The 27,061-nt window shown below is 54.9% G+C and overlaps 1 protein-coding gene across 2 annotated transcripts; it reads right to left on the minus strand.

The window, feature by feature from the left end:
* Window positions 1–25,438, minus strand: SLC25A42 (solute carrier family 25 member 42). Of its 2 annotated transcripts, none has more exons than XM_059918042.1 (8): window positions 25,230–25,438; window positions 12,161–12,275; window positions 7,699–7,804; window positions 6,009–6,034; window positions 5,153–5,319; window positions 4,640–4,756; window positions 3,987–4,138; window positions 1–2,355 (listed from the first exon to the last, which is right to left on the minus strand). In XM_059918042.1, the coding sequence occupies exons 1-8, from the start codon at window positions 25,388–25,390 to the stop codon at window positions 2,048–2,050; spliced, it is 1,152 nt and encodes a 383-aa protein (XP_059774025.1). In that variant the 5' UTR covers window positions 25,391–25,438; the 3' UTR covers window positions 1–2,047. The 2 variants fall into 2 exon arrangements, with proteins under 2 accessions (XP_059774025.1, XP_059774026.1); XM_059918043.1 differs by lacking the exon at window positions 25,230–25,438 and adding an exon at window positions 13,978–14,131.
* Window positions 25,439–27,061: the final 1,623 nt, after the last annotated feature.

Genomic DNA, 27,061 nt, shown 5'->3' on the forward strand with positions numbered 1-27,061 from the left:
AAAAAGTCATTTTAATTTTTATTAAATATACTCTCTTGTCACAAATCTTTAAAATATATAAACATTATATATAAACAAAGTGTCTTCATGGCGTCAAAATGTAACTCCAAATCAGGCCAGGCAATCAGTGAGAGGGGTGACTGCCGAGGGTGCAGGTCCGGCTGTGTGCAGGGCTGGGGGGGTCGGGGGCGGTGCTGCCGAGGCTCGCTTGGCTGGGAGCCACCCTGGGGAGGCACACTGGGGCCGGCAACCCTGGGGGACCCTCCCCGCTCCTGCCCAGCCTGCAGCTCAGAGGAGGGTGCTGCCTAACCACCCATTTGGTCTCACCCGCCCGGGGTGGACCGCCAGTCCCTGCTGTTCTCGCCTGGGGGCCCTCACGTTCCCATCCTGTCTCCCTGTGAGGGACGCCCCTGCCTCTCCTGAGCACTGGGCAAGGCTGGGGGAGAAGGTGGGTCGGATGCTTACCCCACAGGACAGCCATCACAGGCTGCTTGGGCCCCCGGGAATGAGAGTCTGGGGACAAGACTGGGGCTGGCTGATGGAAACATGCAGGAAGGACAGAAAGAGGGGTCTTCACACCCACGGGACTAAGGCAAGAAAAACAGAAATAGGACAGAATGAAGGGAGGAAATGAAAATCACAACTGGAAATGCATGTGTGGCAGCTAAGATACCCTCTCAAACCCTTTCACACATCGTGGCTACTGAGCCCACTGTGAAAACCTACCCTCTGGTGGTCCTGGTCCTGGAACCAGATTGGACTGGTCAGGGTGTACTGTGTCTAGACCCAGGGCCAGCCAAATTGCAAAACAAAACCAAAAAAAGTCAAACTCCAAATGTCATTAGGAAACAGGTGTTTCCAAGTCCCTGTGATTCCCGGTGGGCCCTGGGGGGCCTCCTCTGTGAGACCAGCTCTCTGGGGTACCCTGACTCTTCCAAGCTTCCTGCCCCCAGGCCAGATGCTGTCTCGGGCTCTCACTTTGGGAGAATCAAGGAGGCCAGCTGCCTCCATGTACTCCATTCATGGGAAATCAGACAACCCCATGGGCCTTAAATTGTCCCATGTCCCAGCCAAGTAACTGCTCAGGTGGGGAGCCAGGGATGTGCCAGATGCCATGGGTCCCCCCCATGAGCCCCCATGCCTATGGGCAGAGGGTCAGGGCCTGAGGCCCAGCCTCCATTAGTGCAGCCAGTGGGGCGGGAATGAGAGCTTCCTGGCAACCCAGGCAGATGCTTCAGGCTGGGGCTCAGACCCAAACCCATGGCAATTCCTCAAACCCTGTTGCCCGGAGGAGGCGTGACCCTCCTGAGAACATTACGAACTGGGGCGTGGGGGGCACAACAGAGGGGAAGACCCAATCCCAGGGGCCCGGGATAGAGTCTGGGATCGGTGTAACACTCTTAGGAGAAGGCTGTGCCCAAGCTGTAGACTCTGGGGACAGACAAGGAGTCATGTTACCGGGGAAGTAGTGAAGGCAGGAAAGGCGGGGCAGGCAGGGTAGGGTGAGAGGCTGCATTTGCAGCCACAGCTGAGCAGGAGGCTGGTCTCACGGGGGACAGGGCAGGAGGCCAGGCCTCAGCCCCACACTCTCTGGGGCTCCCCCCGCCAGAGGACATAGACTCTGAACGGACATAGACTCGGAACAACAAGGGGCAGGCGGAGTCTGGCTCTGAGCCCAGGGGGGACCAGGTCACTAGAACCAGGAGCCTGTCCAAGGACACAGAGCGCACCAGGAAGCAGTGCCGGCCACTCGTCACTCAGGGCGTTCATGGTAATACCTCCCGGGGCAGCCCCAGCCCTACTGAGGCGGGAAGAGGACAGCACGGGAGCTCCGGTCCTCCCGGTCCCAACAATGCACTTCGAGGGCCACTGGCTTTCCCCTCAGACCTGTACGTACTGAGCCCAGGCCCCCCAGCTTGTTCCACAAGGCGCATCTGCGCACCTCCTGGGTGGAACCCAGCGCGCCCTTGCTCGCTGGGCTCAGAAACAGAAGGGGTCAGCGGTCCACCGCGAACTGAAGCTCGAGAGCAGCCGACCCCACTGGCCCCTAGCTCTGCAAGTGCCGCAGCAGGATCTGCATGAGGTCAAAGGTGGTGAAGCTGATGCCCACAGCGATGGGACCCTTGAGCCAGTTCATGCTCAGGCCCTTGTAGAGGCCGTGCACCACGCCCTCCTCCCGCATGATGGTGTGCATCGTGCGCACGATGGAGGTGCGCTGGTGGCCCGTGACACCGGCCGTCTGCATGCGCCGCCGCACCACGTCCAGCGGGTAGGAGGCCGACTGCCCGATGAGGCCCGCGCAGGCCCCGAAGATCATGCGCTCAAAGGGGTAGGGCTGCGGGCGGCCGCTGTACTCTGCAGGGGGAGGGGTGGGAGGGGCTGTGAGAGCGATGGGAGGGGGCACACTGGCACCCACCCGTGCACCCCTGCGCCCCACGCTCACATGCGCCGGCAGTGTCACAGCTGCATTTCAGGACCTGACCGGCTCTCCTGGGCCTTCCCACCCAGGCCATGGCTTCCCTACTTCCTCACCTACTGGTCCCTCATTTTTAATCAAATTTGAGAGATAAAAGATTTTTACAAGACAGAAAAGCACAAAGAATCATATAACCAAGTCCTAAGACCAAGAACGAGCTCACACCCAGTCACTCTTGTTTCTCATCTAGTAAAGAAAGAAAACATCACTCAGTGGGAAGCAGCCGCATAGCACAGGGAGATCAGCTTGGTGCTTTGTGTCCACCTAGAGGGGTGGGATAGGGAGGGTGGGAGGGAGACGCAAGAGGGAGGGGATATGGGGATATATGTATGCATGTAGCTGATTCAGTTTGTTATACAGCAGAAACTAACTCACCATTGTAAAGCAATTATACTCCAATAAAGATGTTAAAAAAAAAAAAAACTGGAAAAAAAAAAAAAAAGAAAACATCACTCATGTCCGGAACCCTCTCCACGGCCCAGCCTGCCTGACAGGCGCCCTCCCCTGGGTGCTGTGAAGACGGGTGGGCTGGAGGGAGGAAGGGGCAGCAAGGGATCAACAGGGGTTCTTTAAAAATGTGTTGTAAATTGGAAACTAGGAATTAAAAACAGGGAGATGCCCTATTCACTCAGCAGATTGGCAAAACATTAAGGAACCTGCCAGCAGCACCACTAGGGGTGAGAAGGGGGCAGGGCGCCACGGGCAAGCGCAGTCACTGGAAGAGCAGAGGGTGGAGAGTAAAACCAAAAAAACGGGGTCTCACATCCACACAAGGAGAGGATCTCTTGATGTCAGCTGATCACAGAAAACCCACAAATGGCCTCACGGCGCCCCAACGGGGGACCCTCCCCCACCTCCACTGCTAAAAGGATGGGTCAGAGCTGCACTACCCAGAAGTGCAGGAGGTGACCGCTCACTCACTTCCCATGACCAGGAAACAGCACAAGGCTTGTTCCCGCTACACAAAAGCGCAGGTAGAAGGGTTTCCAATGGAGGTGAGGGGTGGAGCCCCACCCCTGATAAGGAGGCTCAGGGGAGTGGGGCTGGGGGTTCTGGACAAGGGATCTCAGCTTTACCTGGACTGTTTTCCTTCTTTAACAAAAAACATCCTGGAGCAAATAAGGCAGTTTGTTAATGACTCATCTGACCGGGCGGTGGCAGGTATGGGTGGGGTTACAATGTTCTTTGTACTTTTCTAGTTTCTCAAAATTACCAAAACACACGAGGGCACTTCCCCTCCTTCTAGGTTTTACCCGTAGGCGTGTGTGCACACCAGGGGCCTCCAGCCCTCTGGGTGACACTCTGGACTTCACAAGGTTGCTCTCAAAATGAGGCATTAAAGGTCAGGAGTCCAGCTTCCCCAGGGCTGGCCTGATATGTGTCTTCTCCTGATCCAGACCCTGGGCCCCCGGCCTGCCCCTCCCAGGGGAGTCCTAGTGCCCCCCTGCCTCCACCCGCCTCCAGCTCTGCGTGACCCGCGGAGGCGCCGCCCTGGCTCCACACTCCTGACCTCTGTGCAGGCTCTTGAGCGTCTCGTAGGTGAAGAAGCTCAGGCCGGCGTAGGGAATGACCCCCAGCACGGTGGGAATGAAGCCGTGGTAGAGCGTCTTCAGCCCCTCTTCTCGGGAGATGCGGATGAAGACGTGAAAGATGTTGCTATACCTGCAGGACAGAGTGGGGCGGGGAGGGGGGGAGGCCTCAATTCACTAATTCTCGCCTCTTCCCACTGTCCCCCTGTCAGCGGGGACAGGCCTGGATGCTGACGGACAGAACCTCACAGAAGTTCTGGCATTCGAGGGGGCCATGCACGCCCAAGGCCATACGCCACCTTCACCACTGGGATCACTCTGCCGTGCTCAGCGCTTGGCTGTGTCTGACTCCACATGAACACTTCGGGTTTGATGGAAGCAGAAACTGATCCCCAAGCTAAGAGACCCGATTATGGCCTTTCTGGAACAGCTGCGGAGCCGCACACCTGGCCCGCCCTGCGGTACCCGGGGGGAGGTGTAGGTAGCAGAGCCTCAGCACAGCTCTGTCTGCAGCTGGATGTGGAGGCCCAGACCCAAACCCCAGGGGCCCAGTGAAGGGAGCCCACCCGGGGACCCCACTAGACACAGAGCCCCCGCTGCCGGTGAAAACGTCGCCGTGCGTGGTAAGACTCACATTTCCTTTGGGGTCACGGCCATCCGTGCCCTGACCAGGTCCAGGGGGTAGGTCAGCGAAGCGGCCGTCGTTCCGGCCAGTGCACCCGCGAGGAGGCGGGGCCAAGGGGGCAGGGCTCTGAAAGAGGGTGGGGAGAAGGTCAGACGCCAACGCCCGGGGCGCCCACAGGTCTGGGGGGGAGGGGTGGAGGAACGGGCACCGGCTGCAAGGAAGCCAGGCGAGTTGAAGCTGGTGGAGCGGGGGAGAGTCTCTGGGTGGATGCCATATTGAAGTCCCCCTGGCTGCCTCGCCTTTCCCCCTCCTCGTAGGAATGAATGAACAATGAGCACCTTCCCTACCCGCTCTGGGGCATAGGTAGGATCAGTGGCCGTCCTGGGACTTAGGTTCTGAGGGGAGACCGGATAAACAAGAGAAGTTCTGACACGGTGAGCAGGTGGAAGACAGGAGAACAGGGTGATGTAATAGCGCTGAGAGGGGTTTTTTTCTATTGGGGGGGCGGGGGGGAGGGCTCACTCTCCGCGGAAGCCGTAGTAGCTGCCCAGTAGGCGCTTGTACTCCTCGTGCGCGCTGAACTGGATGGCGGCGTAGGGCACCACGCGCACCATGGTGGCCGAGTTTCCGCGCCACAGGCTGAGGAAGCCTTCGTTGAGGTAGGTGAAGTAGAGGACCCGGAAGGCCTCCTGCGGGGAAGGCAGGGGAAAGGGGCAATGTCAGTGCCCTCCGCCTCCGCCTGAGCAGTGCCTTTGCTGCCAGAGCGCTGGACCTCCCTGCCCACCTTATGTTGCCCAGCCCTGCGCCTGGGGGGAGCCATCGTCCCCCTCCCCCGCGTTCTCTGAGCTCTGCGCTAGGACCCCCGCACGCCCAGCCCCAGTCCTCCGGCCCTCGGAATTGGAAAGCGAGCCAGGGGGAACCAGGCTTGCAAAGCAGGCTTAGAGCCCCACAGAGGGTGTTTTGTTGGCGTCTGGTAGTCTAGCTTTTTAAAATATTCTCCTTTTCCTTTATTAAGAAGGTAACACCTGCTCCGTGTTTAAAAATAAATCAAATACGACAACTGTGAGTTTAGACTGTCAAGTCCCCTCACCGCTACCCCAAGGATAGGGGGGTCTCCCGTCAATTCCCAGGGTGGGCTGTGTCCAGGCAGAGCTCAGGGTGCAGACGGGTGGCCTTGGCCCTGGTGCCTGGCAGGGGAGGCCTTGGTCACCCGGCGGCCCTGGAGCTGGCCTGGGGCGGGGTTGGGGGAGAACCAATGGGAAAAAGCACCTTGAAAAACGTTTCCCCAACCTCTACCACCCTCCTCCTCTGCCGCTGCCAGCCCAGCAGGGCGGAGGTGAAGGTCCTAGAGCCGGGGGTCCTTGACCTAGTGGCTCACCTTGGCAGAAAATCTTTTTGAGGACACTGGAAAAAAACAAAACACAACAGAGAGTGTGAGATATGAAGGACGGGACCCCCCCCCCACCCCAGTCTGCATGACCCCCTTCGCAGGGGTCTGGTCTGAGCATGGGGAGTGAGAGCCTCCCCTGGGAATGCCCCCTCCCCCGCCACAAGGGCTGAGGTGGGGGCCTCCGCAGCAGAGTCAGCCTCCTCCCAGGAGCCTCCTTACCGCCCCCGGCCCACGTCCAGGCCCCTCTGCACACCGGCTTCTCCCCAGGAAGGGGAGCCCAGCTGCCACCTGACCCCCAGGACAGTGAGGATCTCTGTAGGGGCCTGTGGGAGGACGCACCCTGCCGGGCTTGACACCCAGCAGTCCCCACCCCTGCTGGACCCCAGTTCTGCCAGACCCCTTTGGGGGAGGCATCCCAGCCACCAGCCATGCGGGGGTCAGCCGAGGGGCTCTGGCTCCTGCAGGACAAGGCCACGGGGGTGTCTGACATCTGCGGCCTGCCCTCTCTTCTCCACGGCCTGCCCTCTCTTCTCCACGGCCTGGCCCAGGCAGCCCTAACGCCCACTCTCCCGCCCTCCAGGGCTGCCTGGCTCACCCCCCCATCCCCCACTTCCCAAGGGTCGGCTGCGTTCCCAGGATAGCCTTGCGCTCCCATCTGCATGGACGTATGCACACCACCTGCCTTCGGAGTTACACCCAGCTCCCTGTGGGGCGCTACACTGAGCATTTGTTCCAGGAACAACACAGCTGCCTGGGCGTGTGTGTGTGTGTGTGTGTGTGTGTGTGTGTGTGTGTGGTGGTGGGGAAGGGAGGTGTGCTCAGCTGCATGCCCGTCCTTTCCCACGTCAGCTCGCTCCTCCTCCCCCTCCTCCTCAGGGAGGAGGTTGATATCAACGCTCCTGTTATATGGATGAGGAAACTGAGGCCCAGAGAGGCTAAGGGACCAGCTTGAGCAAGTGCGAGGGGCCTGGCACGAGTCTGCAGTCCTCTCCTCCTAAAGAGCTGAGGGGGAGGGCGTCCCAGGTTGTGACCGTCCTCCTTCCCGGCACCCCTCACGCACTGGCCACCATCTGCAGGACAGAAAGGCCTCATCTTCAGGGGACCTTGTGCCTGCTCAACCCTAAGAAGGGAGGGAGATGGATTCTTGAACTGTGTCCTCCCCAGAGATATATCCACGTCCTCACCCCCCGCACCTGTGAACACGACCTTAACTGGAAACAGAGTCTTTGCAGATATAATTAAACTGAGGTCATACTAGAGGAGGGTGGGCCCTAATCCAGTGACATGGGTCCTTATAAGAGGAGAGGACCCAGACACAGAGGGGAAGGCAGAGACTGGGGGGAAGCGGCCACAAGCCAAGAATGCCTGGAGCCACCAGAAGCTGGAAGAGGTAAGGAAATGTCCACCCTCAGGGCCCCAGCAGGAACCAATCCTAGAGACACCTTGAATTTGGACTTTTGGCCTCCAGAAAGTGGGAGAATAAATTCATGTTGTTCTAAGCTGCCTCGTTTGTGGTACTTTGTGACGCCAGTCCTAAACACTAACAGACTTTCTAAGTGCATTCTACAGAGGCATTTTAAAAACCACTTTGCAGAGCAGTCTGGGGGGCCGCGGAGGAGGAGGAGGATTGCTTGGCAGCTTCTCTATCACATGGGATAGATGGACAGGCAGCGTTTACCTTGGAAGATTATTTTGGTTCGGTCCAGGGGAGCTACCGCCGTTTTGGCAAGAGCGCCAGCCAGGGCCCCTGACAGGAGGGAGCTAAGAACTTGCCTGTGATCACTCTGCAAGAAAACACACGAACACGCGGTCTGTCGTCAGGGAGAGGAGGCGGCTCTTCTGCTCGGGAAAGTTTCCTGAGCGTCTTCCTTCTCCCCCTGGTCCAGGGCTGACAGACACACAGTGGCCAGAGTGACACAGCCCTGCTAGGCCCTGAGCATGCCGGGCACGGGCTGAGCCATGGTGGGTCCAGCAGCCACAAAGCCTGGTGGGACACAGTGAAAACCTCCTGGGCCACAGGGACCAACCATGACATGAGAGGTCATGCACTGGCTGGGCTGTCCCGTGAGGTTCCCAGTTCTCGGAGACGGCCTACGACGGGACGAACTCCAAACATAAGCGTCCCCCCTGACCTGTCCTGTTTTCAAGCCTTGGTTCCACCCACCACCTGTGTGTGAGGGGCTCTCCCATTGCAGTGTTTCAGGGTAAATGTTCCTGGTGGTCTGGGGAGTGGGTGGGGCGTATTAGGCAAGCAGACCCTGACTGTTCAGCGTGTCTCCTTTCCACAACTTTCTATCAGGACTTCAGGGGCTGGCTGGCATCTGTGGCTCTTCATCCAGCCAAGGCAAGGGCGATGGTGATAGATGTGGCTGACCAGCACTGTGCACTCCTGTGGCCAGCCCCAGAGCCAGTGCTTGCCCAAGTCTTCCTGCGGCTCCCCGAGCCCCGGCTCCAACGGCCCTCCTTCCCTAGAGGCCCAGGGAGCCCGGAGTTGTCACACAGGAAGCCACCTGCTCATCGGGTTGGAGTCTCCATCCCCTCTGCTGACTCAGTCACAGAACTTTCTGGAAGTGTTCTTCTGGACATGCCCCACATGTCCTCAGTCTGCAGCACGCAAGGATGGTGAGGAGCAGGTAGCTCAGTGACCCCGGGAATCTGTGAAGTCCACTCAGAGCAGGCGCCCTCGGGGGCCTGGAGACACATGGAGCGGGGCAGGGGTACGTACAAGCCTCCACCACTCCCCGCACGGGGCTGCCAGGCCACGGCGGGAGCCAGACGTGGACTCATCAGACAAATGTGTGAAGAATCACCAATCTGGGACGGGCTATGAGGAGGGGGCTCGGGGCTCCAGGAGAATGCGGGGTGAGGGGTAAGGGACCGAGGTTGAAGGATGAGGTACACCTAACTGCAGGGCGTGTGTGTGTGTGTGTGTGTGTGTGTGTGTGTGTGTGCGTGCGCGCGTGTGACACTCTTAGAGGGGGATGAACGCAACACTCAGAGGCCCCAGTGAGAAGGAGTGGGGGGCCCTGGGGGACCACAAGGAGGGCAGGGTGGCTGACACAGGGAAAGGGAGGGGCACAGGGAAGAGAGAAGAGACGAAAGGTGGGTGGGGCTGGACCCCACAGAGTGTGAGGGCCTGATGAAGAGGCTGGTCTTTGCCTAAAGAGAAATGGAGAAGTGTGGGAGGTGAACAGCCTATTTTATCTGGAATCAGAGAAGAGGCAGCTCCTGTGAAACCCAGGATGGAGATGGCAGAGGTTGGAACCAGGGGAGGCTGTGAGGGGGGCGGGATGAAGGGGCATGTGGGGGGTACAACTGGTAGCCTGGGTCCCAGTGGGCATGGTGGAGTCCAGGGCTACGCCCCAAGTTTGCTCAGCTCAGCGGGTGGCTCATGGGAAAGGGCTGGGTCTGTCCACACTCCTGGCCTGAGTCTGGGCTCAGCGCTCCCTTCACCAGCCCAGCCGACCTCTCGCTAAAAGAACAGAATCCCGTAGCAGTGTTTTCCCCTCTCAGTTTCTGAGGCCGAGCGTCACCATGGGGTTCCATCTTCTTGCTTCACAGAGGCCTGTCACTGGGGACCCCTGCCTTTTCTGGGTCACACAGCAAGGCTCTCGTCCTTTGGTCCCATTGGCTTTGAGGGGTGTGGACATCTGATGCCAGAAGGCTCAGTGGTGTTCCTGGCACCAGCTCCGAGGCCCTCTGCCTCAGTTTCCTCTCTGTGAGTGAATGTGGTGACAGCTGACCTCGAGCCACCGTGAGCAGAGGGAATGCCCTACGGGGAGTCCCTGTGCTCTGTGGGCACCAGAAGTGGAGCCGATGTGTCCCTTCATCTCCTTCACCAGGTTACTTCCTGTGCAACCTGTGGTTCTTACAATCACAAAGCCAGCTCTGCACATGGGGAACACACATCCTTAAACCCTAACTCTCAACGTGGCGCTCCAGGGACACACTGTGAGCCCACTTCACATGCTTAGTGGAGGAGGCTGCTGCTGCCTTCGGCAGACGCTCCCACTGACTTTTTTTTTTTTTTTAAAGAGGCATCGGGGCAGCACATAGCTTATTTATTTATTTATTTACTTACGGCTGCGTTGGGTCTTCACTGCTGTGCGCGGGCTCTCTCTAGTTGATGAGAGCGGGGGCTACTTTTCATTGTGGTGTGCGTGCTTCTCACTATGGTGGCTTCTCTTGTTGTGGAGCACGGGCCCTAGAGTGCGCAGGCTTCAGCAGTTGTGGTACGTGGGCTCAGTAGTTGTGGCTCGCGGGCTCTAGAGCACAGGCTCAGTAGTTGTGGTACACGGGCTTAATTGCTCCGCGGCATGTGGGATCTTCCTGGACCAGGGCTTGAACCCGTGTGCCCTGCATTGGCAGGCGGATTCTTAACCACTGCGCCACCGGGGAAGTCCCCACTGACCTTTTTTTTTTTTTTTTTTTTTTTTTTTAAGTTTTATTTTTTTGGCTGTGTTGGGTCTTTGTTACTGCACATGGGCTTTCTCTAGTTGCAGCGAACGGGGGCTACTCTTCATTGCAGTGCACGGGCTTCTCACTGTGGTGGCTTCTCTTGTTGCAGATGCAGAGCACGGGCTCTAGGTATGCGGGCTCAGTAGTTGTGGCACACAGGCTTACTTGATCTGCGGCATGTGGGATCTTCCTGGCCCGGGGCTCGAAGCCGTGTCCCCTGCACTGGCAGGCGGATTCTTAACCACTGCGCCACCAGGGAAGCCCCCCCCCCCCCCACTGACTCTTAAATGACCACAGCTGGCTTATTCTTTAAAGAGCTTGGTTGGCATAGGCATCACTGAATGGTCAAAGTCTCCATACCCATCATACGGAGAGATCCTGCAAATGAAAAAGGAGGCAGGCAGCCTGACGGAGAGGAAACAGGTGATCCACAGATGGGATCCACACCAGCGGTGAACATCACAAGAAGATGCCCAGCTCCTTAACCAAAGAAATGGGACTTCGCAGAGTGAGCTCCCTGCACTGGGCTGGCCAAGCAGGCCAAGACTGACGTGGGTTGTGTCAGCCAGCGCAGAGGTAAACCGGCGCTGTGTGTGTCCCAGTGCACGCCAAGCACAGGGGCCTTTGCTGGGCATGTCCGCTTGGCAGGATCCATCGGGCCCGTGGAGGGAAAGCCACGTCTCCCTCACACTCTGCCACGAAGTTCACTAAACTGTGAGGGATGGGTGCCTGCTCTGGGGCTTGCCCCCCGCCGCCCCCAGCATGGTGACGGTGGCCCCGAGAATCAGTCCTCCTGCCCGCCTGGCGTTCCACAGGGAGACTTGGAATTTGGGGAAAGGTCAGGAGGGCCAGAGGATGATGCTGCTTCAGGCTTTGAGCCCATGGACTTTGAGAACTGCCTGCGGGTGCCTGAGCCAGCCTGGCAGTGAAGGTGGGTTAGTCCATGTTCTAGGTTCAGCTGGGAGAACTTCTACCAGCTTCTATGGTGAACAAGCACAGGGCTGATCCAATTTCTTTTCTTTTCTCATTTTCTTAAATATTTACTTATTTATTTATTTGGTCACGCCAGGTCTTAGTTGCAGCGGGTAGGCTCCCACAGGTGCAGCTCACGGGCTCCTTAGTTGCAGCACATGGGCTCCTTAGTTGTGGCATGTGAACTCTTAGTTGCAGCATGCATGTGGGACCTAGTTCCCTGAACAGGGATCGAACCTGGGTCCCCTGCATTGGGAGCGCATGGAGTCTTAACCACCGCGCCACCAGGGAAGTCCCTGATCCAATTTCTTTATGAGGGAATAAGGCTTTTGTCTTCAGTTGAAGGGCGTAATCAGAGATGAATTTCAGAGCTGAGGGTAAACTCCTCCCTGGAGCGAGGAGTTCCCCTGCAGCCCACCCCACCTTTGGCTAATTCTTCTGTGTTGGCAAATCTGAGTGAGAAAAGGGGCTCAAGGACACCTTCGACATCCCAGCCAAATTTGGGCGAGGTTTTGGCTTCTTGCCAAGTGGTAGGGCAGCTGGATCCACAGCACAAATGGAGCTATAAAAATGGAATAGGAGGCGGCCTGCATCACCCCCTCACCCCCCCAGCCTCGCCCTCAGCGTGTTAGGGGGTTATTTGTAATGGGGTTCGAGTACAGAAGAGGGACTGGGTGAGAATGTCCAATGAGGGGGGCCAGGATACTTGCCTTTGAAGACACATGAGCGGGCAGGACGGGCTCGGCATCCTCACGCAAACGCACCACGCCTTCCTTCACACCATTACCCATTCCAGGCCTGCTCAGGACGGCGGGAGACTCAGTCCTGGGGAGCAAGAAGGGACGAGGTGAGAATCTGGCCTCCTCCACCAGCCTGGGGCCTCTGATTCATCCTCAAGTGGCCCGATGCCAGCACTGCCCCAGTGGCACGCTTCTCCTAACCTGGCTTCTGTCTCTCTGCAGGATGAAGACACCCGAACCTGCATCTGGATGCAACAGTCCCCTGACCTGATTGCTTAATCATTCACAAAAGCTCTTCTCATCAGCTCTTTTATTTCATCCTCACAAATGGGCCTCTGAGTCCTCTGTTTTTTTAACCTAGTACCAACCCCCCAGATTGGCTCAGAGAGGTTAAGCTGACATCGAGGTCACACAGCAGGAGGCAGAGGCCTGGCAGGGTGTAGGGTGTGGAGGCTGGAGGGCTCCACCTGCCCTGGAGCCCAATGCCCTCTGGGCTTATGCCAGCTTGGACCTGAGACTCCGTCCACAGAAATACTTTTCGAAAATTAATCTTTGTCCTACTGTGTGGCTGCCTGCCCTTTGCGGACAAGTTATAGTAAAGTGTCCTAATACTTGAGGATTCCTCCCTGGAAACCTGTGAGCAGATAAGTTAGGGGGTCCCCGGAGAAAGAGAACCAGGAATGGCTCTCTTGACATAAGAGAAGCCATTTTGGCCTAAGCCATTTTGTGAGCTAAGCCTGGCAGCAATGCCTGCCCTTGAACAGGTCTCGGTAATTAATGATCTAAAGCGAACAAAGGAATGCAGGAACAGAGAAAAGGCAGTCAGACAGTAGTGCAGTGATAAAGCGGAGTCCTAGTTTCTCCTCAAGGATAGACATAATAATAAATATATCTTTGAGTTCTTTGGGAACTAAGGCCCCCACCCAGGTGGAGGGTGGAATGATGTTGACCCTCTTGACTTCAATCAACTAAAGCTTGTACTCTGTGGACCTTTGCCCCAATTCTATGCTGAATTCTCCTCTGTTCAAGCCCTTTCATGAATATGCATGTACCCTGAGCTTAAAACTTCCCCAATTTTTTTTTAATTAATTAATTTATTTATTTATGGCTGTGTTGGGTCTTCATTTCTGTGCGAGGGTTTTCTCTAGTTGCGGCAAGCGGGGGCCACTCTTCATCGCGGTGCGCGGGCCTCTCACTATCGCGGCCTCCCTTGTTGCCGGAGCACAGGCTCCAGACGCGCAGGCTCAGTAATTGTGGCTCACGGGCCCAGTTGCTCCGCGGCATGTGGGATCTTCCCAGACCAGGGCTCGAACCCGTGTCCCCTGCATTGGCAGGCAGATTCTGAACCACTGCGCCACCAGGGAAGCCCAAAACTTCCCCAATTTTGCTGTTCGGGGAGACACTGCTTTGGGAAAGGTCCCCGGTGTTCCCCTTAATTGCTGTTCGGGAGACACTGCTTTGGGAAAGGTCCCTGGTGTTCCCCTTACTTGCTGAAAGTCATAATAAATCCTTCCTTCTCCCCTCCCCATCTTTGGCTTGGTTGTGTCTATTGGCTTGACACCCACCAAGAGATGAACCCAGTTTTCAGGTAACACAGGCTCGTGTCCAAATTTCCTCTTATGAAAGAATGTTTTTTCCTCTTGTAAGGACACCAGCCCTATTGGATCGGGGTCCACCCTAACAACCTCAAGTAATACATGCTTCCTTCTCCCCATCTTTGACTTAGTTGTGTCTATTTGCTTGACACCCACCAAGACGTGAACCCAGTTTTCAGATAACAAACCTACCTTCAACCTCCTAGTGCAGGAGCACTCAGAGCTCAGCCAACCACAGGGAGGGGACCAGGAGGAAAAAAGGATGAAGGACTGGCGTCGCGGAGATGCCACTGGGCACTGGTATGCTTGGAGGTATCCCTTGCTTTAAAATCACCCAATGAATCAATATGCTTTCCTGTAAAATGATGCAAATGAGGCAGATGCCCCCCTGAGCCAGCTCTGGAAGCCCCTCCTGCCCTCCAGGTCCTCCCAGGCACCCGCTGGTACGGAACATCCTAGGAAGCTCAAGCAGGATTCTGTTCCAAGTGGCCTCTGCCGCTGTTTCCTACCTAAAATGGTCCCTGGCTTGGGGATGAACAGCTGCTTCTAAGACGGGGCCAGAAACTCAACGATGAGCCTGGACCACCCTGAGGTGCCAGGCAGGAACCAAAGTCAAGGGGACTGTGAAAATGGGACACAAAGGCAAATCAAAGAGCTCCTAGTGGCCAAAGTAGGAACACTGTGAGCAAAAAAATCAATAAAGCAGTGTTGTGTGTTTTTTGTTTTTTTTTTTGGCTGCACCAAGGCATGAGGGATCTCAGTTCCCCAACCAGGGATCAAACCCGTGCCCCCTGCAGTGGAAGCATGGAGTCTTAACCACTGGACCACCAGGGAAGTCCCAGAAGTGTTGGATTGTAACCCAAAGGGTAAAATAAATAGCCAAGAGTCCACATGGATATAAATAAATGATTGAATAAATAAATAAATGGGGGAGAAGAGACAAATCTCCCAGGCAGAAGAATCCTAAATAAGTTACGCAGATGCTCAGTGCTGGAGGAAGGGAAGCGTCAGCACGACCCCTTAGGTGTGGGCCACGTGGCAACTTCCTTCCAAAGGGCACAGCACAGAAAGGGGGGAAGGGAGTAACTTTACAGTGAGGACACCTGACAGACACCACCTCAGCCACGTGATCAAGGTCAACACCGCAGTGATAAGTCACACTGACGGGACGTGCCCTGGACACATGTGTGATGAGAAAGGCACTTCCCCTCTGAGGTCCTCCTCTCCAAAGCCCAGTCCAACCATGAGAAAAACACCAGACAAATCCCAACCAAGGGCCAAGGGCCATAGGACACCTGACCAGTTCTCATCAAAACCGTCAAGGTTGTCGAAAGCAAGAAAGTCTGAGAAACTATCTTAGCCCAGAGGAGCCTAAAGAGATGTGACGACTAAAGGTAACGTGAGGATGCTGGGACAGAAAAAGCACATTAGGGAAACACTAAGGAAATGTGAATAAACAATGGACTTCAGTTAATAATAATGCATCAGTATTTGTACATCAGTTGTGACAAATGTACCATACCAAAGGACGATGTTATTAACACGGGAAACGGGGTGTGTGCGGTGGAGGGGAACTCTGTATTACTTTTGCAATTTTTCTATAAACCTAAAACTGCTCACAGACAAACAAACAAAGAGAAACTAGGCCTTAGGGATCTTTTCCAGCCAGTGGCTGGGGTATCAGTCTGTGGAGGACACTGTGACTCTAGCACCCTCCATGCGTCCGGCTGCCGCTCAGTGTCACCCCCAACATGATGGACCGCGGGGGACTGTCCTCACACCTGGGCACCCGGATGCAGATGGTGCAGCCTTTCTTTGTTTCTTCTCGCTGCGCTTCGCAGCATGTGGGATCTTAGTTCCCCGACCAGGGATCGAACCCGTGCCCCCTGTGCCCCCTGCAGTGGAAGTGCGGAGTCCTAACCACTGGACCGCCAGGGAATTCCCGGTGCGGCCTTTGTTAGGTCTGGGTAGGCGTGGTGAATGTGGACTCGTTCTGCAAAACTGCCCTCCTGAGAAAGGATCCAGCCCTTTAGTCCCAGCCTCATACAGTCTAGAGTCTGAGCACTCGCCTCCCTCCCTCCCTCTGACTCCTGCTCCAAGCTCCCCAGGAGGAAACAGTTTCCCCAGGCAGGCGGTGCAGGCTCAGGCCCAGGCTGCTAGTGTTGCCCTCTGAACCATTCTTCAACCCCTGGCCCGGGCCCAGGGCCTGCCCTGGGAGCTCTGCAGACGGCTCAGACAGGGCCTCTGTGTGGTGGACGCAAACAGAAACAAAGGCACCACACAAATCAGTGCAGACCTACAAGAGCGTGTCACTACAGGTGACGGAGCGCCAAGGCTGAGTCACGGGAAAGCACCTGCAGGGGGCTGAACGGTGGCCCCCCCCCCCAAGACATGTCTCCCTGGAATCTGTGAATGTGGCATTATTTGAAAAAAGTGTTCACAGATATAATTAAGGTAAAGATCTGGAGATCCTTACCCTGAATGAGGGTAGGTCCTAACAACAATGACAAGTGATCTGATAAGAGACAGAAAAACAGACACAGGCAGGGAGGCTGTGTTTAGACAGAGGCAGAAATTGGAATGATACACACAAGCCACATGCCAAGGAACACATGGAGCATAAAAGCTGGAAGAGACAAGGAAGAATCTTCCCCTAGAGCCTTAGGAGTGGCTCTACAGGAGGATTAATTTGGGATTTCTGACCTCCAGAACTGTGAGAGAATAAACTTCTGTTGTCTTAAGACAGTTTGTGGTGATTTGTTACAGCGGCCAAAGGAAACTAGGATCCTTTTTGGCGGAGAAGCTGGGGTGCCTCAGGCCCCCCAATCCCAAGCAGAAGGGGCAGCCAGAGTCTGCAAGCTGCTTCTGCCAGGGCCCAGTGCCGCCAGGAAGCTCCCCAGGATTGCAGGGCGGAGAGAAGGACATTCCTGTCCTGGGGCAGTGGCTGGTGGTGGGTGGGGTCGGGGGGAGGTCTCAAGCTTTTGCCTCTTAGGCCAAAGGCTATTTTCCTAGGAAGTAAAGAGCTCTTTGCCCTTTCATAAACAAAAACAAAAAAACTCAAGACAAAGGCAAAGAAACAGCCGGGTCACTGGGAAGGAAAAAAAAAAACTTAAAAGCATGACAGGTATCAGACTGCACTCATAATGAGAAAAGTGGGTTTAACCTTTGGTGGGGGGCTGTTGGCATGTGTGGGGACAGTAATGCAACTGGTATATGAGACTGAGGCAGGTTGCGGGGAGCATCTCTCTGCAGGTGATTTGGCAGACGCCTTGGAATGTGTGCTGTGCCCCCAGACAGGTGAGCATGAAGCCTCGTGGGCCAGTAAGGCCACAGCCAGGTGCTGGTCCCAGTGAAGGTATGAAGGTCTGGATGGGAAGCTATGGGGGAGCGAGGAGAGGGGGACAGGGAGAATGTGTGACCTAAGCCCTCACAGGAGGACGCCACCCAGCCTGTCACTAATGAGTGAACCTACCTGAACCCAGGTGGGAGGCTGTCCAGATGCAAAGACTGGAAGCAGACCAGGTGTTTATAGAGTGCTGTCAGCAGTGATGGGGGGCTTCCCTGGTGGCTCAGCGGTTAAGAATTTGCCTGCCAATGCAGGGGACACGGGTTCGAGCCCTGGTCCAGGAAGATCCCACAGGCCGCAGAGCAACTAAGCCCGTGCGCCACAACTACTGAGCCTGCGTTCTAGAGCCCGTGAGTCACAACTACTGAGCCCGTGAGCCACAACTACTGAGCCCGTGAGCCACAACTACTGAGCCCGCATGCCGCAACTACTGAAGCCCACGTGCCTAGAGCCCGTGCTCTGCAACAAGAGAAGCCACCGCAATGAGAAGCCCGCGCACCGCAATGAAGAGTAGCTCTCGCTTGCCGCAACTAGAGAAAGCCCGCGCACAGCAACGAAGACCCAACGCAGCCAAAAATAAAAAATAAATAAAAATAAATAAATTAATTTAAAAAAAAAACAGTGATGGGGACTCGCCATACAGGGGAGGAGACAAGGGCATGGAGGGAGCCTGACTGTGGATGTACATACTTTCCAGCAGTTGGCATTTTGCCTCCCCCCACTCACCTCTTCAAGAATAACAGAGGACACAACCCACGTGTGGCTGACCCAACCCCCGCTGTGCCCTTCCCAGGTCAGAGCCCCTCCCCCTGCACTCAGGCACCCCCGCCATGCCCCCTATTGGCTTCCTTCCCCCAAACTGCCACAAGGTTCTGAATTTACCCCCCAACCTGCCCCGAGAGGCCTCCCTCACTGAACTGGGGTTCCCAATGCCCACACAGCATCCATACTCAGGACAGTTGCCAGGCTCCCTCTGCCACCAGCGTGGGGTCACCGTGCCTGGGACTTCTCCGCGCCCAGTCCCCCAGGTCGGGCCCCCTTATCTGTGCCCAAGAACATGGGCTCTTTTGGGTGTTGTCTGGAGTCCATCATTGGTCAGATGGTGACCAACAGCCCACGTGGCTGAGGGTGAGGCCCAGAGTATATGGCGGGTGGCCTCAGAGGGCGCTTGAAACTCCGAGGCCGGAGCCCCCTCCCTCTCGACTTCCTCCAGCCCCTGCGGCCCCTGCTGCCTCCCTCTCTCCAGGGCAAGAGGCCTGGGCTCTGCACCAAGGCAGGCAACTGGGCCAGATGGTTTCTTCACATTCTTTTGTTTCTATTGTACCTCGTCCCTTCTGTTGTTGCCAGTAATAGCGAATTTCTTTTTTTTTTAAATTATTTTTATTTATTTATTATTATTTTTTGGCTGCGTTGGGTCTTCGTTGCGGCATGGGCTTTCTCTAGTTGAGGCGAGCGGGGGCTGCTTTTCTCTGCGGTGCGCAGGCTTCTCATTGCGGTGGCTTCTCTTGTTGCAAAGCACGGGCTCTAGGCATGTGAGCTTCGGTAGTTGTGGCACGAGGGCTCAGTAGTTGTGGCTAGCGGGCTCTAGCGCACAGGCTCAGTAGTTGTGGTGCACAGGCTTAGTTGCTCCGCGGCATGTGGAATCTTCCTGGACCGGGGCTCGAACCCGTGTCCCCTGCATTGGCAGGCGGATTCTTAACCACTGCGCCACCGGGGAAGTCCCTCTTCTTCTGTTTTTGTTTTTTCACCCCGCTCTGCACAGCATGCGATGCAGGATCTTAGTTCCCCAACCAGGGATCGAACCCGCGCCCCCTGCAGTGGAAGCGTGGAGTCCTAACCACTGGACCACAAGGGAAGTCCCTGGCACATTTCATCTTGTAAGTTGCAAAACCACTGACAAGGTAGGTCTCCCATTCTGGTCCTCATCTCACAGTCGGGGAGGCACAGGCGGTCAGAGGTTCTAAGCTTGGGTCTACTATCATGGCTTGCCCACAGCGGCCCGGCCTCGATGTGAGGCCCTCTTCCACATCTCTCACCAGCACCACGGACCAGGTCCTTCAACCCAATCCCCTCTCAGGACCCTCTCGTGTTCCCCAGCCCCTCGGCCTTCTCTTGGGTCCCACAAAATCCAGGCTTGTTAGTTGCCTCTGCTCATAATACTTCGTCACCTAGCTAACTCCTTGCTGGCTTTCAGGTCTCCGGAAGCCTTCCCGGCCCCCTGAATTAGCACCTCCAGCCTCTGCTCAGGACCAATCAATTACAGAGCCCCAATCACTTGGGGAAGGTCTGAGCCACATCCATGTTCCGTACCCTTCTGAGCCAGTGTTTCTGCCTCCTCCACACCTGTCCCTGACCCTGGCACACAGATATTTAGAGATTGTAGAAAAATAGTATTGTTAAGGCTTCAAGTTTGTTCCACTCCAGGAGGCCGTGCTGGTGCTGGCATTCCAGGATGCCGTATAAAACGTCCGTGTCTTACAGTGGCTGGAAGCACGGTGCTATGGGTGAGTTGTTTGAAGGAGGACAGGGATCTGGATTCAGGACAATCTAGGTCTGTCCTAGCTTCCCCATGTTCTCCCTATGTATCTTCGGGCAAAGGTCCCCTGAAGCCTCGGTCACCTTTCTGTAAAACTGGGATGATCTAGGACCAAGCTCACAGCCTGGTAAGCATGTGCCAAAGGGTGGCAGAGAGCAGAATGAAGACATAATGTTCACTTGTCTGGGTGCTTGCTAGCTCTGAGCAGATGCCCCCATCTTCCAGCAGGAAGGCAGGTGAGTGAGGGAGCCCACAGGGGCTGCGCATATGGGCCATCTGGAGGGGCTGAGAAGTGTGCCCCGACCCTGCTGGCCTTGTCTTGTCTGAAATAGCAGAGGTTGCTGGACAAGCACCTTCTTCAATAATGCCCTGACAAGAATGCTGGCTTCACAGCTGTAGGGGTTACATGAGGTCTTCCGAAGTTCATGTCCACCCAGGACCTCAGGAAGTGACTTTATTTGGAATAGGGTCTTTCAGGTATAATTAGTTAAGGATATCAAGATGAGATCACCCTGGGGACTTCCCTAGTGGTCCAGTGGCTAAGACTCTGTGCTCCCAATGCAGGGGGCCCGCGTTCGATCCCTGGTCAGGGAATTAGATCCCGCATGCCGCAACTAAAAGACCCTGCATGCCACAGCTAAAAGATCCTGCATGATGCCGCAACAAAGATCCCATGTGCTGCAACTAAGACCCTGTGCAGCCAAAATAAATAAATAAATAAATAAATAAATAAATAAATAAATAAAAAGACGAGATCATCTTGGATTTGGTGGACCCTAAATCCAATGATGGGTGTCCTTATAAGAGGTCACAAACACACACACACACACACACACACACACACACACACACCCAGGGAAGAAGGCCATGTGAAGATGGAGGTGGAGATTAGGGTGATGGGGCCAACAAGCCAAGGAACTCAAGGACTGCCTCTGGCAGCCACCAGAGACGGGGAAAGATTCTCCTTCAGGAGCCCCAGTAGGAACCAACCCTGCTGTCTTAGTCAGTTCTGGCTGCTGTGACAAAACACCACAGGCTGGGTGGCTTATAAGCAATAGAAATATATTTCTCACGGTTCCAGAGGCTGGGAAGTCTAAGGCCAAGGGGCCAGCAGCTTTGGTGTCTGTTCAGAATGCTCTTCCTGATTCACGCTCTTCCTGATTCACAGACGGTGGCCTCTCTGTGTCCTCACATAGCACAAGGAGCAAGGGGGTTCTCTTGGGCCTCCTTTATAAAGCCATTAATCCCATTCATGAGGGCTCCACCCTCATAACCGAATCATCTCCCAAAACCCCACCTCCTAATACCATCACACTGGGGATTAAGTTTCAACACATGAATTTTAGGGGAGACACAAGCCTTCAGTCTATAGCACCGGCCAACACCTTGATTTTGGACTTCTGAACTCCACAACAGGGACAGAATAAACTTCTGTTGTTTTAAGCCACCCAGCTTGGGGTTATTTGTTATGGAAGCCCCAGGAAACTAATACAGCAAGAGTCTGAGACCAAGCCCCCCAAGTGTGTACTGTCCCTCGGCTAGTGACCTGCCCATGACCCCGAGGTCACTGCACCTCTCTCTGGACCTCACAAGTTGCCCAGCTGGCAGAACTTCAACAGAAAACCTGGCTTCTCCTGATCTTTGTTGAGACCCTGGAACCCAAGCACTCAGCTGCAGCAAAAGGTATTCAGTGAAGAAAACAAATGTTGACAAGCATATTTTTAAAATAGCACAGGTATTACTCAGCCATAAAAAGAAACGAAATTGAGTTATTTGTAGTGAGGTGGATGGACCTAGAGTCTGTCATACAGAGTGAAGTAAGTCAGAAAGAGAAAAACAAATACAGTATGCTAACACATATATATGGAATCTAAGAAAAAAAAAAAAAAAAGGTCATGAAGAACCTAGTGGCAAGACGGGAATAAAGACACAGACCTACTAGAGAATGGACTTGAGGATATGGGGAGGGGGAAGGGTAAGCTGGGACAAAGTGAGAGAGTGGCATGGACATATATACACTACCAAACGTAAAATAGATAGCTAGTGGGAAGCAACCACATAGCACAGGGAGATCAGCTCGGTGCTTTGTGACCACCTAGAGGGGTGGGATAGGGAGGGTGGGAGGGAGGGAGATGCAAGAGGGAAGAGATATGGGAACATATGTATATGTATAACTGATTCACTTTGTTATAAAGCAGAAACTAACAAACCATTGTAAAGCAATTATACTCCAATAAAGATGTTAAAAAAAAAAAAATAGCACAGGGACCAGGGAGGGGCCACTGGGGGAACATTCTACTTCTTAAACTGGGTGGTGGTTTCGTTATTCTTTCTACCGTCTTTCTTTTCATGCACACATTACATACTTTTATTATTAAGAAGTATTTCACACTTAAAATAAAAAATACAATGCATTTTTTAAAAAGCTGGCTTGCAAAACCCAAACAAGCTAATAGCTCTGATCATCTCAATATTCTTCTAATGTCTAATTGCCAAAATAGAAGAAAAGAACAAAAAAGCAGGATGACACATGGGAAAAGGCCTGCCCTCAGTCTGATGACGCCCTCCACCTGGCACCAATAGTGGGAAATCACCGACAACTCAAGAAAATCTCAAGACAACTTCTCAAATAGATATAACATCTGATTTGTCTCAATCTCATGTGACACCTTCATTCTTTTGCCGGATCCCGATGCTTAAAAAAAAAAAAAAAAAAAAGAGCAACAGCCAATATCTCAGACCTCCCCTCCTGGGACTCCAGGCAACGCCTGCATCTCCTTCTCTAGAAGGACCGCCTCCCCTCCACCCCAACCCCCAAGGTTTCCTTCAGAGCTCTGCAGAGGAGGGACTCAAATATTTCTTGGACTGAACTTTAGACTCTGGAAGAGAAACAGAAATCTAATGTTTAATCACCACCCCCATGGGCCAGAACACCTCAGAGACAAGATAGGAAGACTGGAGAGACCAGAACACTTGATAATAACCGTCCTGGCCGCTGGGGGAGGAAACAGGCATTCCAACTTCACAGCTGAGAGAATACTGATGACAGCACAGCCTCCACGGAGGAACATTAACCATTTAAATGGACATGCCCTTTGGCCTGGCCACTCCTAGGAAGTTGCTGCAGTTGGATGTTAAACTCCATGAAGACAGAGAGGTTTCCATGCATCTGTGCACTGCTGGAGCCCCACACACCTTTACTACATATTTGCTCATGCAAAATTCTGTCTATTCATTGCAGTTGGGTTTGTAAAAGCAAAATACCAGCAACAACTTCAACAGCCATCAGTAAGGGACTCGTTATAAAATCACTCACCCTTTTGATAAAATTTGATACAAATTTACCAGTGGTTTAAAAGGGGTAGTGAGGGGGAATATGCACATCTTCCCCACAGCCATAGACTATCTCTGGAAGGGAACATTATCATACATGAGAAACTATTAACAATGAGGGCCTCCAGAGTGGGATGGGGAACCAGCATGGGGAGACCTGCCTGTTTTTTACTGTTACGCCTTTTTGTACTGTTTGATTTTATTTATTTATTTTTTTACCATGTACATCAATGACCTTGTCAAGGTTTATTCATATATTTGCACGTGTGTGTGTGTGTATATATAATATATGCATGTACATACGCATATATAAAATGTGTGCATGTGTATATATGTACATCTATATATATGCATATACATACACACACATTTTAAATGACTCCTCTTGAATTTGGACAGAAAACCCCAATGGCTTCAGTTTCCACTGAAGCCGATGGTGACAAGACCCTCCAGAACATTCCAGCACCATCTTTGCAGGGAGAGACAGGAGAGGGATAAGAAGTACTATGCAAGCGTTACAGGAAACGGCATGTTATTGCTTTTTTAACAGTAAAGCCACCAGCCTCTTTCCACACTGCACACTTGCAAATCACCCTCCAGGGAACTTGAAAAGTTCCAGAAAAATCTTTATCCCCAGCACCATGCCAGGCTCCAGTTTTGCAGTTTGTGTCTAAGCGGCTGAAACATTAGCTCTCTCACTCTGAAGAGTGTTGCCTTACTCTCTCAGTTTATCAGCTTTAAGGCCTCAGGAGCTCTCCCAGGTCAGTGAGGGGCCTCAGTCTGTAAGAGCTGGGCCAGAGGGTGGAAGCCCAGCAAACCCCACCACCACCCCAGGAGACCCTACCAGCTGGGCCGGCGGCACCCTAGGTGTTGAAGTCCAGCTGCAACAGGGCCCCCGTCTCCACCAGCCCCAGGGCTCTGAGACACGTGTTCAGAAAGCAACCAGGGGCTGCCCCTTCCAGCTCAGGCTTTCCAGACCCAGTCAAAGACAGGACTCCTGAGGAACAGCTGCAGGGAGGGTGGGGCTCCCCTCCTCCCCTCCTCCCCTCCTCCCCTCCTCCCCTCCCCTCCCCTCCCATGCTAACCCCTAAGAGATAAACACAACAGATGGGCAAAAGTGGGGGAGGTCCGCAGAGAAGGGTCAGCAGCAATGCTCAGGAAGGGGTGAGCAATGCCACCCCAATTCAAATCGCTTTAGGTTTGTTGCTGGTAAAATGGAGATAATTCCGGTTTTGCCTGGCCCATGGGATTATTCTAAGCCCGGAAATCACTTTACAGACCGTCATAAGTGAAAAGATAACATCTGCGTGGGCTTTTCTTTGGGGGGTGGGTGGAGGTTGCAGTGATCCTGAGATAGCAAGGCTTGGGTGAATGTTGGAAAACCTGGATTACAGAGGGGGCACAAACACAGGTGCATGTGGAAGAAAGTATGGGTAGGTGCACAGACTGGGGGTGTTCGAGTCAGAGGGGGCTGTCAGGGGTACTGGGAAGGCGTGTGCATGTGTGGAGGGAGTACCTGAGGGCGCTTACCCAGATTACTTAAGGTGGGGGGCAGTGAGAGGGGCCCAGACTTGGTTGTGAGAAAAGCTAGCGAGGGGATAGGAACAAGCACAGACGTGAGTGGGGGGCGGTGAGTTTGGGGTCACAGGCTCAGGTGTTGGGTGTGGAGGTGCAGGCCCAGGTGTGGTGGCGCGGGGGCCGGGGGTGGGGTGTGTGTGTGAGGACGCCCTGTGGTGTGGGGCTGTCATCGAGGGAAAGTCTCAAGCGACGTGTCGGTGGGTGTTCATGAGCGGGGGCGCGGTGTCAGGTGTGTGAGGGGGAATATAAGTGCGAGCACAGAGTCAGGTGCTTGTAGGGGTGCAGAGTCAACTGTGCGGGGCGCCTGGGGGCGCGGCCCCAGGGGTGCGGAGGGTGTCGGCGAGGCGGACAGTCTCAGGTGTATGAGGGGAGATGTCAGCGAGAAGGTATGTGGTGTCAGGTATGTGTGGACTGACGGAGAGAGGCTCCGATCCGGCTGTGGGAGCCCCAAGGGGGCACCAGACTAGCGGTGTTGGGGGCGGGGGGGGGTAGGCTTTAACCTCTCCCAGTCCCCGCGATGCTGCTGTCACGCCCCGCCTAGTCCGCCCCCGCCCCGGGCCCATGACAGCAATGGGCCTCGCCCTAGGTCGGCCCGAGGGGCGCGGGCCCCCTCGACGCCTGCGCCGCCCCGCGCCCCGCGTGCCCCCTCACCGACTGGGACGTGTCGCTGAAGCCGCTGCCGCCGCCACCTCCAGCCGCCACAGCCCCGCCTCGCGCACCCTCCGCGCGCGCCGCGGGAGGGGTCCACGCCGTACTGCGATTGGCTGCGTGCTGGCCAACCATCTCTGGAGACAGCTGAGATTGGTAGACATGAAGCGGACGGGCAGCTCCTGAAGCCAATCACTGAGGAGTAGAGGCGGGGCTATCGGGAGACACAGTGGGTCCCCAGGGTGGTCCTGCGGGGCGCTAGGTGCTGGGAGGCTAGGGCCTAGAGGAGGGCGAAGATTAGAGCTTTGGAAGAAGACGGGCATCCCTGGTGACCAATCGCTGCGGAGTAAGGGCGGGGCTCCGAAGAAGCTGGCGCTACTGGCGCAAGAGGAACGGAGGGCGTAGCCCGGAGAGCGACGGAGATTGGCTGCGAAGCTAAAGACGGGCAGGGCCGGCGGCCAATCGTAGGGGCCGTGCGCCCTGGACAAGACTTGGAGCAAACGAGGTGCAGAGTTTGGCCCTGAGCGCGGTGCCCGGACGTGGCCTCGGGGGTCACGCGCAGGGTCCCCTGAGGCTGTGGCGAAGTCAGACCCTCGGGCCACCCAGCGCAGAAGCAGGACCTCCAACTTGGGCCCTGAGCTTGGCCATCACGTCTGAAGGACTCGTGGATAATTCTTCATCTCCTCACTACCCGCTGTTCCCCTGCAAATGATACGGAGAGGGCAGAGACTCGCTGGAGGTCACTCAGCTGCAGCTCCGGGTAGTGCGAACACGTGGAAATAGGTGGAATCCTACTCACGCACTTTGTGATTTTCTGGAAATGTTTGACTTCTCCGAGTTCAAGCTTTCTCCTCCACAGGATCAAATGACCTCCCTATCGGGGCCACCTTCCTGCTAAACCTTTGGTGAATTAACCGAATCCTAACCACAAGCCCATGAGGTCAAAGAGACCACTGGCCCCATTTTACAGAAATCAGAGCACAGATAGGTCAAGTTCCTTGCCCCTGGTCGCACTGCAGGTCAGCAGGCCCAAAGTAGCCTGCTTTTTGGAAAAGGGGTAAGGCAGTGTCAGAGCACAGCCACTGGGGCCCTGAGTGACTAGGGTTTGAATACTTGTCCAGCCACTGACTGCATAACCTTGAGCAAGGCACTTGTGAGCCTCAGTTTCCTCATGGGACAATGATTCCTACACCTTCATCTTTCCTCTCTGGGGCTTCTCCCCTGGGAGAATTTATATTCCAGCCCTCACCTTGACCTTCTGGTGAAAGCCTTTGACCCACTGCAGGTCACATCTGGCCTGTGAGCCCCAGCTTTTCTGTGAGGTGCGGGGTCATGGGATTCTTTGCAGATAGGGAGGCAGGTGCTGTCCAGTGCTAGGCTGTGTCATTGGCACCTCCCCCAAGCCCACCCTGTTCTCTGACTCACCAAGTGCTAGGGCAGAGAGGATTACATATGTTCCCAGATACTGGCTCTTATTTCCTCTAGGTGTGGGCTGGGGTTGGTGGAGATCAAGTTCAGAACCAGGGAATCCTGAGAGGGAGCAAGGCTGAGCTAGATCCTAATAATGGCTCACATTTCAGGGCTGTGCAAGCCCCCTGCTAAGTGCATAATCTATAACTTCTCAAAGGGCCCCTGTGAGGAAACAATGGGGGGCTCACAAGTGGGAGTAACTAGCCTGGGGCTACCATCTGCCTCCTGATATTCCCAGGATATTCCCACCTGAGCCTCCTCTCAAATATCTCCCAACTTGGTTGGCTTCCCTGCAACTTCCAGGCCCTAGTCTCCGAATTCTGCCTTCTGGAGAAGAGGAGCTGAGTGCTGAACACCTACTGGGT

Source organism: Balaenoptera ricei, chromosome 3, assembly GCF_028023285.1.
Source record: "Balaenoptera ricei isolate mBalRic1 chromosome 3, mBalRic1.hap2, whole genome shotgun sequence".
In the NCBI taxonomy this organism is placed as follows: domain Eukaryota; kingdom Metazoa; phylum Chordata; class Mammalia; order Artiodactyla; family Balaenopteridae; genus Balaenoptera; species Balaenoptera ricei.